At 40.7% G+C, this 13719-nt stretch overlaps 1 protein-coding gene across 1 annotated transcript in view; it reads right to left on the bottom strand.

Annotated features, from left to right (window-relative positions):
* The window catches only part of CHP1 (calcineurin like EF-hand protein 1), a 36905-nt gene that overhangs the window by 8789 nt on the left and 14397 nt on the right, over nucleotides 1-13719 (bottom strand). The window contains exons 4-9 of the mRNA XM_059849471.1: nucleotides 13275-13402; nucleotides 12334-12395; nucleotides 11278-11400; nucleotides 6189-9973; nucleotides 1430-1465; nucleotides 667-887 (exon numbers count right to left, since the gene is read on the bottom strand). Coding sequence (XP_059705454.1) covers nucleotides 9920-9973; nucleotides 11278-11400; nucleotides 12334-12395; nucleotides 13275-13402 — 367 coding nt within the window. The 3' untranslated portion in view covers nucleotides 667-887; nucleotides 1430-1465; nucleotides 6189-9919. The remainder of the gene's footprint in view (nucleotides 1-666; nucleotides 888-1429; nucleotides 1466-6188; nucleotides 9974-11277; nucleotides 11401-12333; nucleotides 12396-13274; nucleotides 13403-13719) is intronic.

Raw genomic sequence — 13719 nt, 5'->3', positions numbered from 1 at the left:
GGTCTGTAAGATTCTGCATCTAACTTTAGATGGCCATAAGCTGGCTAAGGAAACACTGTAGAAATGCTGAACTATACACTTGGAAGTGATGCAGCTAAAAATACACCACTGTTAATTAACTGTGGGGCTTCAACCTTATCTCCAACACAGAGATGACAACGGCGAGGCAGCAGCAGAGTGCACATGGCACAGGGTGTATGTATTCTGCTCTAGCAGGTCACAGCTCAAAGAGACATCATAAACTACCACCCAACTAATTATGAAACTGTCAGTGCTGGAGAGAAAAAGAGCACTTAAAGCAGCTTTAAGATCACACACATTAGCTTCTTACTTTTACTCATTTCTCCCTACTTATCCACAGCATAGGCAAATTTCAGTACCTCATCTTTTCACAAACCTCCTGGCCTCCCATCAGTGATACTCACCTGGTACTACCTAGTTACAGCAGCTGTTAACACCGATATTTTTGCATTAAGTTGGAAGCTAACATGGGTGCACTCCTGCATCACTATTGCCAGAATGTTTATTAACATTCTCTTGTGCTAAAATAAGAGATGCAAAATAGAGAAAAAAAGAAGAAAAAAAAAATCTTTCTCATATACAAGAACCTGAGAATAACTAACCTCTTCCTCTCTTTTCCCTGTCTGTATTTCTTATTTTAATTACCTCAACCATTCCGTTGATCAAGTCCAGAAATAGTCTTCCAGTGACAACTTTCAGCTCCTACGTTAGAAGCAGTGAGTAGACCATGAAAATGGAAATACAGTACATATCACTATCGATATCTCTCTTGAGTCACTCAAACATTTCACTTGATCATTGGGTTGACCGTCGACTGCTGGGAAAATCTTATTCTTATGAAGATGTGGAAAAACAGACCTGGAGAGCTGCAATAAAACATGCCAAAGGTTTGTGACAGAGCTGAGAAGAGAATATAGCCCTTTGTTGCACTGGTTAACTACCAGAATATCTTTACTTTATTCACTGGGAAAAAATAAAACAAAGCTACAGAAGTTTATTGTAATCTCGGAAATTCTGAATGTACTTTTTTTTAATTTGATACTTTACATTTGGTTATTTTATCATCCTTCCAATCCTATCATTTAACAAATAACACCTTTAAGAAAACTATTCCAAATTAACACAATTTGTCTTAGCAGAGCAAATGACACCACAGCACAGGGATTTTACAACTATCAAGCATTTATTCTTTAGAATATATAATAGTCAAATCAATGTTTCTTTAAGGTGAAGCCCAAGCTGAAATCTGACACTGTGGCAACATTCCAGTTCTCTGAAAGCACACTACAAAAAAATTAAAATTTCAATGACAGATTTCTTTGGTCAGGGAAAAGGGAACTAAATCAGCTGACAAACTTGGTTTAGTACCTTACATTTACTACCTAAATAACCTCCCAATTGTACTCACCATTATTTCTGATCATTCCACATCCTCTTCAGTGAGCTTAGAAAGAAAGAGATGAATAAACAAAATTAAATTTGCATCTAGGAAGCAGCTCAAATCATACATGATTATCTGCATAAGACACAAAAGATCAGTTGTACCTTGAATGAACCAGGTAATATTTTTAGACTTCCTATGTAAAACATGCTGATGTTATTTTACAAATTACCAGATATACCCCCTCTTTTAGTTTAAATCAAGAGAATTGCACTCAAGTGTGGAAGAGCCAGGACACACAAACTTTAAATACTTGGAGGCACACATTTCAGTTTCATGGGAACTGAGATGGACACATACTCAGTCTTCAGTAAGGCAAGAAACTTTTTCACATTAATAACAAACTACTGTAGTGAGGATGCTGAGCTGACAATCTAACTGGAAGAATAATGGATTGATATAAGCAGAACTATCTCATCACACAGAACCTAAACTATTCAAAATTCCTCAGCAGAGTATTATTAGCTACCACACTCCTGCACAACACAGCATTTCTACAAGCACCATGCACCTGGACCTTCAGAAAATCCCCAGCCATCAGACAATCCCTATTTCAGGGTAGTTACTTCCTTCCCATGTTGTCAGTAATGACCCTTCCTACTCAAATTTTCCCAAGAGAACCTGCCATGCACTATGTGACTCTGAGACATTAAGGAACCAACAGCAGATGCTTCACCAAAGAATTAACTTGAAAAGGAACAGTTACCAGGATTGGTAATTAATTGGTAGTAACCCCAATTGCCTTGTCATAATAGAAAGCAATCCAATATTTGAAAAGCTGGGTCTTCTGTCAATAAGACTATGAATTAACTAAACTGAACTCTAAAGTAATTCTTATTAAAAAAGAAAGCAGCTGGTGACATTTAAAGCAACTCAAGCAGACGAATGGTTCATCCAACACTGAAATTCAGTTAGCTTTAAACTACTTTTTTTAATTTTAACAAGTTCACTGACTTTGAATGCCCCAGTTTTAACTACTCTGCTTGATACACTCTCTACCTGACTTTCATCAGTTATGTGAGCACAGAGTTCACAGCAGTCCAAGAGAACTTGCAAATGCAACTGGATATATATCAAGGTTATTGAAAATGAGCAGGCACTGGCACTGATGGTGACACTATCAACTATTCAGATAAAAGCTAATTGACATTACAAAGAAAAAAAAATGCCATTTTTCTTGTTGCATACCGTACTGAACATACAATCAGTTGATGTGGAGCAAGAAATAACTGTGAAAGCTCAACACTGCCTACATGACTCCTTCTTTGTTAAAAATTCAGAACGTATTATTTTCATTAAGTCTTGACCTATTGTGCATTAATTTTTTTTGCTCTACCATAACTAAAGATTAGTTTCCATGAACTTTAAATCTCACATTCAGATAGGTGTCTGCACTGAAGAAGTTCGGTAACTTCAGGAATTCCAAAACCAAAAAGAGATGAAGTAGTATCCCATAAATAAATTTACCAGCAAAACTGCAATATTTGTCTTCTCATATATATTAATATACAGTATTACCAATTCACCAGTATGGCAAAAAAAACCCCACAAAAGTTGGTGTTCTGATGTAATCAGCACACTGGAATTGGAGACTATATTAAAATAATAGTATACAGCTATGCAACCAACTCCGCCCTCCATGCTCTGTTTTAAGGTACAACAAAAACAGATCCATCAGATCTGGCTTTCCAAAATACTATCTTTGACTCTTACACAGATGCAAATCCTCCAGGAGATGAACAGAACTAAAAGGACTCAGAAGATGATTCCTCTTCTCTTGCCTAGAGCACGAGAAGTATGAGGAAGTAAGGAAGAAAAGATCTAGAAATGGGTTTGTATAGAAAGACCAAAACACAAAAAATTGGAAGTATAGTGGAGACCTATGGAAATACGGAAAGCAAAACTAGCCCTACACAAGTCCACTATGGTTTTCCCTAGGGCTTAAAAACTGCCAAATTTAACCTGTAAAGTGGACAATGACAAGCACTTAAATTACAAACACAATTACAAAAGAAAGTAGCTTACAGTCCTGCAAAAAGAATCAGCTGCCTTCATGCTCTTTTTGCTTTCTAGGCAACTTTGAACTAACCATCTAAATCCAAGCTACATGGCAAAGGTGAGACCTTGTAAAATAAAGTCTAAGACTGGTGTGACTGGAGAAAGAACAGGAGTGCCTGAGTGTGGAGGCACCAAGCTAACACTGAGCAGGAACTGGGCTCTAAGGGGCTTATGTTAGCAGGCCCAGGTTTGCAGGTGACATCCCCCTGCCACTTCAGAAGACACCCAGATCTGGAGACAACATTGATAACCCACAGTCAGGACAAAGTAGAGACACAGGGCAATGTCTCCTCCAAAAGAGTACACAAAGGCACATCTGAAGCCTAGAATGGTTGCCAGCCTAGGAAGAGGCCAGGACACAGTAAGGACCTGCCAGCTTTTGTCCCCTGTCAACAAAGACTGCCAGTCTGCTGGATCCACAGCATGCTGCTATGGTGCTTGGCTGCTGTAAAGACATCTCAGGCACCACACACACTCCATCTTATTTTTTTGTTTCACTCTGTATTTTTAAATAAAACCCCTTTCCTCTTTTACCAGGTTTCCAATGCACATCTACTTCATTGGTGGTATAATATTTTAACAGTACTTTGTACCACAGCAGAGAAAACAGGGAAAACTGCTTAAAGATGAGCTTTCAATTCCATGATACACACACTGTAGGAACGTGCCCTAGGAATAGGCACGTTCCTGAAGAAACAACCCTTCTTCCACACTCTATTTTGGAAAAATCCTCTTGATTTTTTTTAAACCCCTAAAGACTGTGCAGGTTTTGCATCTCGCACTCACATAATCTCTGGCATGTCAGGACTGGTTTCAAACACTGCTCTTTTTTTAGTTTTTAAGAATGAACGTGGGAGGTGTTCAAGTGGTACTCCAGACTCTTCACAAACTTGGTCAGGACTTTCTAGCCTTGGCTGGCCCATGACTTCTGACACCCCTACATAAGAAGTGACAACCATAAGATGCATAGCCTGCTCATGCAAATTTTCACACCGCAGACTCACAGCACTGTGGGCAAGATTGTAAACTGATGCATACTGATTTGACATATACCAGAGCAACAGGAAATTCTGGTATTATTTTAAAGATACTACTTCTCCCAGCTTTTGTGCACTGAAAGCAATTAAGAATAAATACTAATCCATGTGAATTTCTTACTGCTAAAATAGTATACAACTTCACACAAAAGCAAGCTGATTGCTTATTGTTCTTCTAATGATAATATAAAACAGAATTATCTTTATATGCAGTATGCCAAAGACCAATCCCCTGGAATATTTTAAAAGTTCATACACATGTATAAGTAGAAATATTCATCAGTAGCAGCATACTACATCATGTTACGTTGCTATAAGCTGCCTGCTATTACTGTTACTACATGAGTAATGTTGCACACGAAAATCAGTAAAATGCTCCTTAAGAAATTTTTCTCCTAAGTAGCTACTGCTTTCAGAACTAATTATAAGACATGTTTATATTTCTTTTGAGTTATTTCACCAGTTACAAACAACTATTTCATTATTAGGTCATGTGTGCTAACACACCATGTCTCCACAAAATCTAAAGCTATGATTCTCATTTAACCACTTCAACTTGTTTCTTTTACCTGACATGCAGATTGAAAATGCAGTCACAATTCCAGGACAAACTCGAGATTTTAAGAACTGCTATCAAATATAGAACACAAGGAATCTCATGCTAGTGACACTAATTCTTTTGCTTTCAGTAAGAACTGTTGATTTCCCTCCCCCCCCCCCCCCCCATTTCCTTTTTCTTCAGATTTAAACTAAGTACCATTCTCTAGCACAAAATTCCATGGACAATTTTGAAGAATTCAGTGCATACCTGGTCTGCATGGTACTAACAGGAAAGAAGAGATAGTGCATTTAGCAGTAGTTTCACGTGTTTCATGGTGTCTTAAATTCTTTTTATCTTATTATCAACATGAATTTATAGGGCTAAATAAAATTCCACTATAATCTCTCCGCTTTCCACAGAACTTGTTTTGCAGGGTAGATTTTTGTACCTTCTGGTTTTGTCAAACTAGGAAGCCATCCCTTTTGTGCACTCCTGTGTCAGCACTACAGACATCATAAAAGGATATAACCATTCAGATTAGCAGAATTCATCCAGCCCACACATCGCATGAATCAGAACGATAACAGCAGCGTAGCTGTATTCGGCGCTATGCTCGTAGCCAGACATGCGAAGCCTCATTTCAGATGATACATTTCGGTTTCCCTTCCCCAGGTCGCTGCCGGCCGCAGCTGTGCCCAGTCGGCTGCGGGGTATCGCTGTGCAGGGAACGGGCTTCTCCCGCTCGGCCATCTGCTGCAGCCCGGCGCCGGAGCTGCAGGACGCCCTCGTCCCCAGCGCCGAAGTTGCTCAGACTTTTCAGGGTAGCGAGCGGGTGGGACCGGCCCGATTCCGGCTGCCGTCCGTCCCCACATGGACACCGACCGGCTCCTCGCCCGGGGCCGGCGCGGCGAGGGTGCCCAGCCGCTCCCACTGCTCTGTCGCGGCGCCGCGGGAACGAGCCCGAGCCCGGGCCCAGCCCAATCACGGGGCGGGACGGGGAGGCGGGTGCGCGGGCGCTCGGTCCCAGCCCAGTCAGGGATCCGGCACCAGGCTTCGGGCTGGACGCAGCCGCTGCCCCCGCCGCACTCACCTGAGCGCGGCCGAGGCCGCGGGGCCGCGGCCGGCCCGGCCCCTCCGCCTCCTCCGCCCCTCACTCCGCCATCTTCCCCTCCTTTCCCCGGCCTCCCGGCGGGGGCTCGCTGCGCCCGGGCCCGCCCACTCGACCGCGAGCCTATTGGGTGCCGTACCCGTGCATCAGCCGTCCGGTTTTGGCGGTGATTGGCCAGCGGCGCCGTCCATCACGGGACTGGCCTCCCGCCTCCAAGGAGGCCCGCTCTGATTGGCCCCGGGCAGAGCACAGGGAAGGGATTGGCTCGGGCGGCGCGAGCGGGACTGGCCCGGGGCGAGTCCTCCGGTGACCTCCACGGGGATTTAAAGGGGCCGCGCCGCAAGGGCGGGCAGGCTGGACAGCAGCGCCGCACCACCCGACCCGGGGGAACGGGCGCGGGGACGTGGGGTCCCGGTCCGGCGGCCCCACAGCACCTGCTGAGCTCACCGAGCCTCATGGTTGCTCCGAAAGGCGGCCTTCACTCATTCTGCCGGGTTTTTGTCATCCGCAAATTTTTTATTAAATTTTTTTTTAGCAGCGGTAATTTTGCACTTCAAGCTGACGGGTGGATGCATTGAAGAGTGTGAAGAGGAGTACGTACCCATTCAGAAAACTCTCGAGAAACACCCCCGTCTCACCGTGATTCATCCCAGATTACTACAAACCATTTAGCTCGAAATCTTAACACGTGTGTTCGAACATTTAATACAACGCTTTTCTGCCGCGTCACGTTTTAGAGCAGACTAGAATGAAACGCTTTTGCTAACTTCAATACTATGCCCACATTCTATTCACAACCAAAGTTCCAGTTTCAAAGAACCAAAAGCACGTTTTTATGTTCCATTCTACAGTTACAGAACATAATTTTTACTCCTGCTCTTCATGAGTCAAAGCCTGTATTTGGATTCTTTTCCCAGTTGTTGCCAAGCTAAGGGGCCTACTGATCAGATATCAAAGCTATTTCCACTTTCTACAGTCTTCACAATACTCTGGTACCAGTTGCAACCACATATTAGTGCAGTCAAGCCTGCAGCCAGTCTCAACATAAACTCATAGCTGCAGATTTGAAAACAGACTATCCCTCACTAGACTGGAGAATGGTTCACCTCTATTTAAAATCCTATCCCTTGTACTACTTTTCCAAATGAAAAAGATGAAATATTAAGTAGCTCCGTCTCTGAGCTGCCAACATGTTCACCTTCAAGATGACCTTTCTCAAGGCAAAATACTTTTATAAGCAGCCAGGTATGCTAAAAGTACTACTTTAGTGGAAATCTGCTTGTATCTGTACAGCTAGGTTAAATTTAACAAATTTAAGATCTCAGATCTCTAAAACTCCTTTTACTGTCTACCACCTTTTAAACCATGTTACATGTATAGTTTTCAGAATACTGAGTAGGATAGTTATTTACATGTGATTGATTCTGCTAATGGCAAAGTTAGATCTTGATAGCTGAGAATTTTTTTTTTTATTGTAGGAAGGTTGGTTGTTCTTTGATCAAATGTGTTATGGGGTTTTTTTGCAGTACATCTGTTAGACCATTTGTGTTCACCTTCAAGCACATTAGCAAAAATATCTGACATCTGAGGTGGGAGCTTGTAGGAACAAATGTCACAAACCAGCCCTGCATGTCCTCTTCTGGAGCTCATGTTTTGCACTGGTTTCTGCCAGCAGAATGAAGGATTATCAGTACTCTGAAAACAAGCTCAGTTATAAGAAATTGATCCGTAAGACCTGCTAGCACCACTCTTACTGGTTTTTAGCTTTTCCAGTAATTAAAGGATAGGTGGTTGCCCTTCAGAAGAGCTGGGGGATGGTTTGGTTTTGGTTTTTGTTTATACAGTGGAAGGTTTATTTATGGGTTGATAAATACAATATCCAGTCTCACTGGGACAATAAGGCACAACTGTAGGTTACAACTGTAGTGTCAGAAGACAGCAACACCTACTTCTTAGCAAAGCACAAAGCCTACAAGCAATTTTTACTTTTCATTAGTACAGTTACATTCCTATTTTACATGAGGCAGTTATAAAAGTATAATGTTTCTTTCTCATACCGAGTAGAGCTTTTTAATTTACATTTCTTTCTAGAACTGTGCTGCACTCTGCAAAACTATGAAGTGCAACATTTTACTTTTGAATTCCTTTATTTATAACAAATCAAAAATCCTTCAGAGACTTGCATGTTATTTTTCAACAAAAGTGATGACTGAAGGAACTGAGAAAAAAGGAAATGCACATTTAACAGTAGTTTTGAGACTGGTAAGTATTTATAGAAACGTTAACACCTGACAGAGAAGCAGTTATAACACCGATTCTTCAATAAACAAGCTCCCAGGATTTTTTGGTTTTATTGGAAGTATCTCCCAGACTGTGGAATGCTCTAGCTGAACTACACGAGATCATTTGTCAATCTAGCCACAGAAAATTGTTACTATTGAACCTTCAAGGATTCCAATCTCTTTAATTTATCAGCATTACATTAATAGTATTAATCATCTTACACTTGCAAAGAGATTTGTATAGAAATACATTCTGAAATATCTGGGATAATACGATCTTTCTAAAATTGTATTCTTATGCCAGAGCTTTCTTAAATACAGCTACCACCCTTAACATAAATATAACAGACTAGGACTTTCATACTGGGAAATATAAATAATTACTCATTAGGCAGGCCACTATAATTGGGAAAAAAACCTTATGAAATCAGTTTCACGATTTCGTGTTTCATGACACTGTTACCGGGGGCAGTTACAGAACTACAAATCCAGATTTTAGCATGTCTGGTTTTCTTGCATTTTGCACACTGGTAAGCAAATGTACACTTTCAGACACAAAACCACCCTGATGAGGGGAGGGATCTTAGACGAAAACAATCTGGAGAGGACACCTCATGGTCCACCAGCTGTCAAGCCTGCAAGCTATGCAAAGCAAAGAAACAAGTTTCTGCCTCTGCTGCTAGAACAGTTCAAGTGACATAGTGACATAGTGCAGATTTCCTATTCCTTTTGAGAATACCACAGCCTGTCCCCACCACAGATTCTACTATTGTCCCTGTGAATTCATTCTACAAAGAACAAAATCTATTCACAGTACTTTAAAGTACACTTAGCTATCATCATGCATTTGTGATAGTTGTACAATGAAGCCATAAAAACTGAGAAGTTCTCAAGTAAAAGGCAGACTTGGAAGCACTGAAGAAACAAGTCTGCATGTAAAGAGCCAAATGGGAAAGGGGCAAAATTTTTTTTTTTAAAAAGGCAGCTGTAATGTGGCAAAAGTGAAATTATCAATGCACCTAGTATTTGAGTAGATGCTTGTCTCTGAAATGTTTCAGAGGGCACTTCTGTGGCACGCTCCCGTTTTTCTAGTCTCAGATTCAGAGCTCAGAAGAATCAGTTTGTAGATTAAACAGTAGTGTTTAAGGAGAGACATTTTTACTGAAACGGTAGTGCAGAAGGAGACAAGAGAAAGGGCAAAAAACCCAGGATGGACAGCATTAAAAAAAAGCTCCTTTTCCAAGTTGTATGGCAGCCATTTCCCTTCGTTCCTGTTGCACAGGGAATGTTCACATTGGTAGAACAAATCAGGGAGGGGTTGAGATGTACTGTATATGCACCAGTAGCAATGCTTTGGGGTATGGTGCTAAGGAGAAAATGAAGTTCTATTCATTACACAGTTGGAGTAGAAAGGAATAGGCTCTCCATCCATCAGTGAAGGAATCGAATGCTCATTTTCTGCTCTACATCCACCTTCTCCAAAACCTGCAATAAAATTGAGAAACAGCTACTTAAGTTACTGTACATCTCTCCTACAAGTTTCTTATTCTAGTAGTGAGGAAAGGGGCAGGAACATGGGATGTCTTCAATTCAGCATGCCAGTCCTTCATCTAGATGGAGACTGCTGTTTCTCATTGTGGGCTAAGGTCCGTCCAAGGGAAGGAACTTAGCCATCAAAGCCGCAAGAAGGCCGTCGATCAAAATGTAACTAATGTGGTTTCAGTCTGCCAACAGCACAGAAAGGCCTGGACTTCCAAAACTAGATTGTGTGGTAAGGTCCAGCCAGGAAACACAAGGGAGAATGGAGTAGAGAAAGGGATGTGAGCAATCACTGAAGAGCAAAATCAAGACCAGAGCACCACTAATGTAGATCATTGGAAAACTGGGTTGGCAAGTTCATTCACTAAATTGCTATTAACACTGAGGCATGAAGACACTGCTCCAGGCTGTTTCAGGCAGCAGACTTCAGTGCTCCAAGATGAAAGTAATTTATGTTTGAAGAGACCTCTGGAAGTCTTTCAGTCTAATCCCTCAATTCCTGCTTAAAGCAGGACCTACTAAATCAGGTTGCTCAGGGCTTTGTCCTGGTTAAGCTTTAAGTACCTCCAAGGAAGAAATTTCTACACCTTTCAGAAACTATGACCATCCTCTTAGTAAAAAGTTTTCCTTAGAGCAAACCATGATCTCCCATGTTGCAACTTGTTTCTGTCACTTTTTTGTCATCTCCAAGATAAGTCTAGTTCCTCTTGTCAATCGTATCTCATTAGGTAGCTGAAATTGTTCTGCTACAGGATAACTTTCTCCACTGACTATCTAAAATGGCTCCCTATTATTACCTATTTCAGACTATCAAAACATGTAATTCAAAGTACCAGAGCTAGGAACTTGAATACCAGTATTGGTTGTGTTGCTAGCAGATGAAATCTACACATGAAAGCTGATCAGTGCTATTGCAGCAGAAGAATTAATCTGTTCTAACTGTGCTAGTCAGGTTACTTGTATAGAAAGAAGACATTGCAAAACAAAAAGTGAAAGTTCTTCAGTATATTCAGGGCTGTAGCTTTATTTAAGTGTATAAAGAAACATGTGGACTAATTATTAGCACCCTGACAGCATTAAAAAAACCAAAACATGACTAATAAAGGGATGAAAAAGCTAGCAGAAGGCTTTGCCCAAATGCAGGCAAAACTATTTCAATGACTTCCTCTCCGTTCCCATTTGCATTTGTCTGAATGACTTGCTTATGACTGAGCAGCTTCACTTAGTCATTAAAAACATAGTTTACAAACCTTTACAAATTCTGCAAAGGAGATGGCACTATCTCCATCTTGATCAGCTTCCTGGATTGTCCTGTCAGCAATGCTGCCCAGCTGTTCATCAGAAATATTTACACCAACCATCATCCGTAATACCTGTAGCATACAAAATAACCATCACTGACATAGGAACAGAAGTATTCTTAGTGCTTTCTTTTTATGTGTACTGTCAAAATAACACCACACAAGATTTTCACTGAATTAATTTCTAGCCAGACTTCTGTTGTCCTTTGTACATTAAGTCTTTCAGGAAATACAGGTATCTCTTGCAGCCACCACTGACAAAGAATCCTGCTTTTTCACTAGGCAGCAGGAAAAGGCAGAAGCAAGAGAAAATTTTTGGAACTAGGAATGAGTAATTTTGTCCAATGCTTCTACTTTTTCCCCCAGAAAACATATCAGCATTTGATTGAATATCTGCTATTTGAGATATTTGCCTACAGAAATCTTGAAAGTACATGGTCCAGTGCTGGTACATTCAGTAAAGCATTTTCTGAGCAGATAGAAGAGGGCAGTTCCAGTCAAAAGCAAACATTTTTCTTACATCAGGAACCACAAATTGCCATGTGTACTTCCCAGGATTAGTAGCATGTAATTACTCCTAGCACAAACCTAGTTTCATACATATGCAGAACTGATGAACTTTGATTACCTTTGCTACAATTTCAAGAAGTTTTATTGTGTACAGAGGATGCACAGAGGATCAGGCAAACAAGCTAATCCACCTAAGTGACTGTCCTTTTGAAACCCTTTTAGAAGCACCTCTGAAAGTTACAGAAGGTAGTTTTTAAGGGGCTTAGTGTATTTGTTGAATGTTTAGGTGTCACTAGCAACCGAATCTGCCTAGCCTACCAAATAAGAATAAAGTCCCATACTATATCTAAAGCTTTAAAGCAGAGGTAAGCAAAGCCACCACATTACTCCAGCAGCTCTTTTGAGAAAACCATTGCAACTCCCCACTTCTAAGTGGGTATGAAGTGACAGAGAACATCATGATTGAGTCATTCAAAGCAGCTCTGTGCTATTTACCTGGAGAAGCTCATCCCTGGAAATTTTGTCATCTTTATCTAGATCATATAATCGAAAAGCAACTACAGGGAAGAAGGAAAGAAAGAGAAGGAACAGTTAAATTCAAGTGCCATTATTTTTCTCCATAACAATGGATGTATCTAAAAGAAAAACAACAAAACTAAGTACTTGTAAATTATTTTAAGAGAATTAGCTTAGAATTTTAATTCATCACAAAACTCATCCTCAGTTCCATGAAGTATTGTTACCACACACAGGAATAGCATTGCCAATAATGGAAAAAATTTTTGTTCACAAGCACTCTGCTTGCAGGATATTTCCTAAAAACCTCAAGTCATGGAAGAGTAATTATCACTAAGATACATTTAGACCTTTAATTTCAGAGCCAACTGTTTTTACATGATCATTCATTCTCTTTGACTATAGTCTGGATGAGATATGACAGAAATTTTAAGTGCTCTGAGGACTGTTGCCAACTTTGATTAGCAAGAAAGAGCATTCTTCTCAAAAACTGCAGGCAGACATCCAATACTTAAGAAAGTACTCAGCTGAAGATGTGAAAAAAAGCAGAATTTTATGGAAGAACTGGAGAAATAAGCATAAACGCTCATTCATGTATGGGATGTGGCTTCTAAATCTGAAAACATTTTGAAACACTTATGTTATAAGACATTTTGCAAAGTATATATATTACTCAAGAGTCAACTAATTCCACCAAATTCTAATATAACAATGGCTCAATTGTTGACATTCTGAACAGATAAGGTTCCAAGTAAGCTATTCAAAAGATCAGGCATTAGAAGAGATCATTCCATAGGAAATAACTGTGCAGGAAATCCAAAGCCCCTTTCCTCCATTCCTAAGGGGGAAAAAAAACCCCAACCCAAGCAAAAAGAAGATGGAAAAATAATTGATTCTATAGGAAGGTTCATATTTCTTACAGTGGAGCTTGTTACTTCTGCTGTTCAGTGGTTCTGGTCCATTCTGGTCTTTGCTCTTTTCATTATCTTCTATGGGTCGGAAGTGCGCTAGTGTCCTCATGAATCCACGGAAATTCACCTGGTCCTCTCTGTGTAAGAATTCAGCAGGTCAGTTTTTGGCATACCTTATACAAGCTCTTCATTTCAGTAAGGAAGGCTATTAATATCCAAAGCACCAAGAGGATGTGAACTCTTTCATTCCCACCTCTCCAGGGCTTGGGTGCCTATGCTGTTGCACGCTTGGATCATCCTGCTGTTACAAAGTATGATGTGTAGGAAAACAGCAGCTGTGAGAAATCTTACTGAGGGCTCCCCTTCCCTGACCTGCAAAGTCTATTTAAGCTGAAGCCCTCACCCTTGAACCCATGCCTGAGCTTCGCTGCTGCTATGTCCGAAGGTAGCAATG

Source organism: Haemorhous mexicanus, chromosome 6 (genome assembly GCF_027477595.1).
Source record: "Haemorhous mexicanus isolate bHaeMex1 chromosome 6, bHaeMex1.pri, whole genome shotgun sequence".
NCBI lineage: Eukaryota > Metazoa > Chordata > Aves > Passeriformes > Fringillidae > Haemorhous > Haemorhous mexicanus.
The sequence above is the reverse complement of the archived record's forward strand: the minus strand, read 5'-3'. Positions and strand labels throughout refer to the sequence as shown.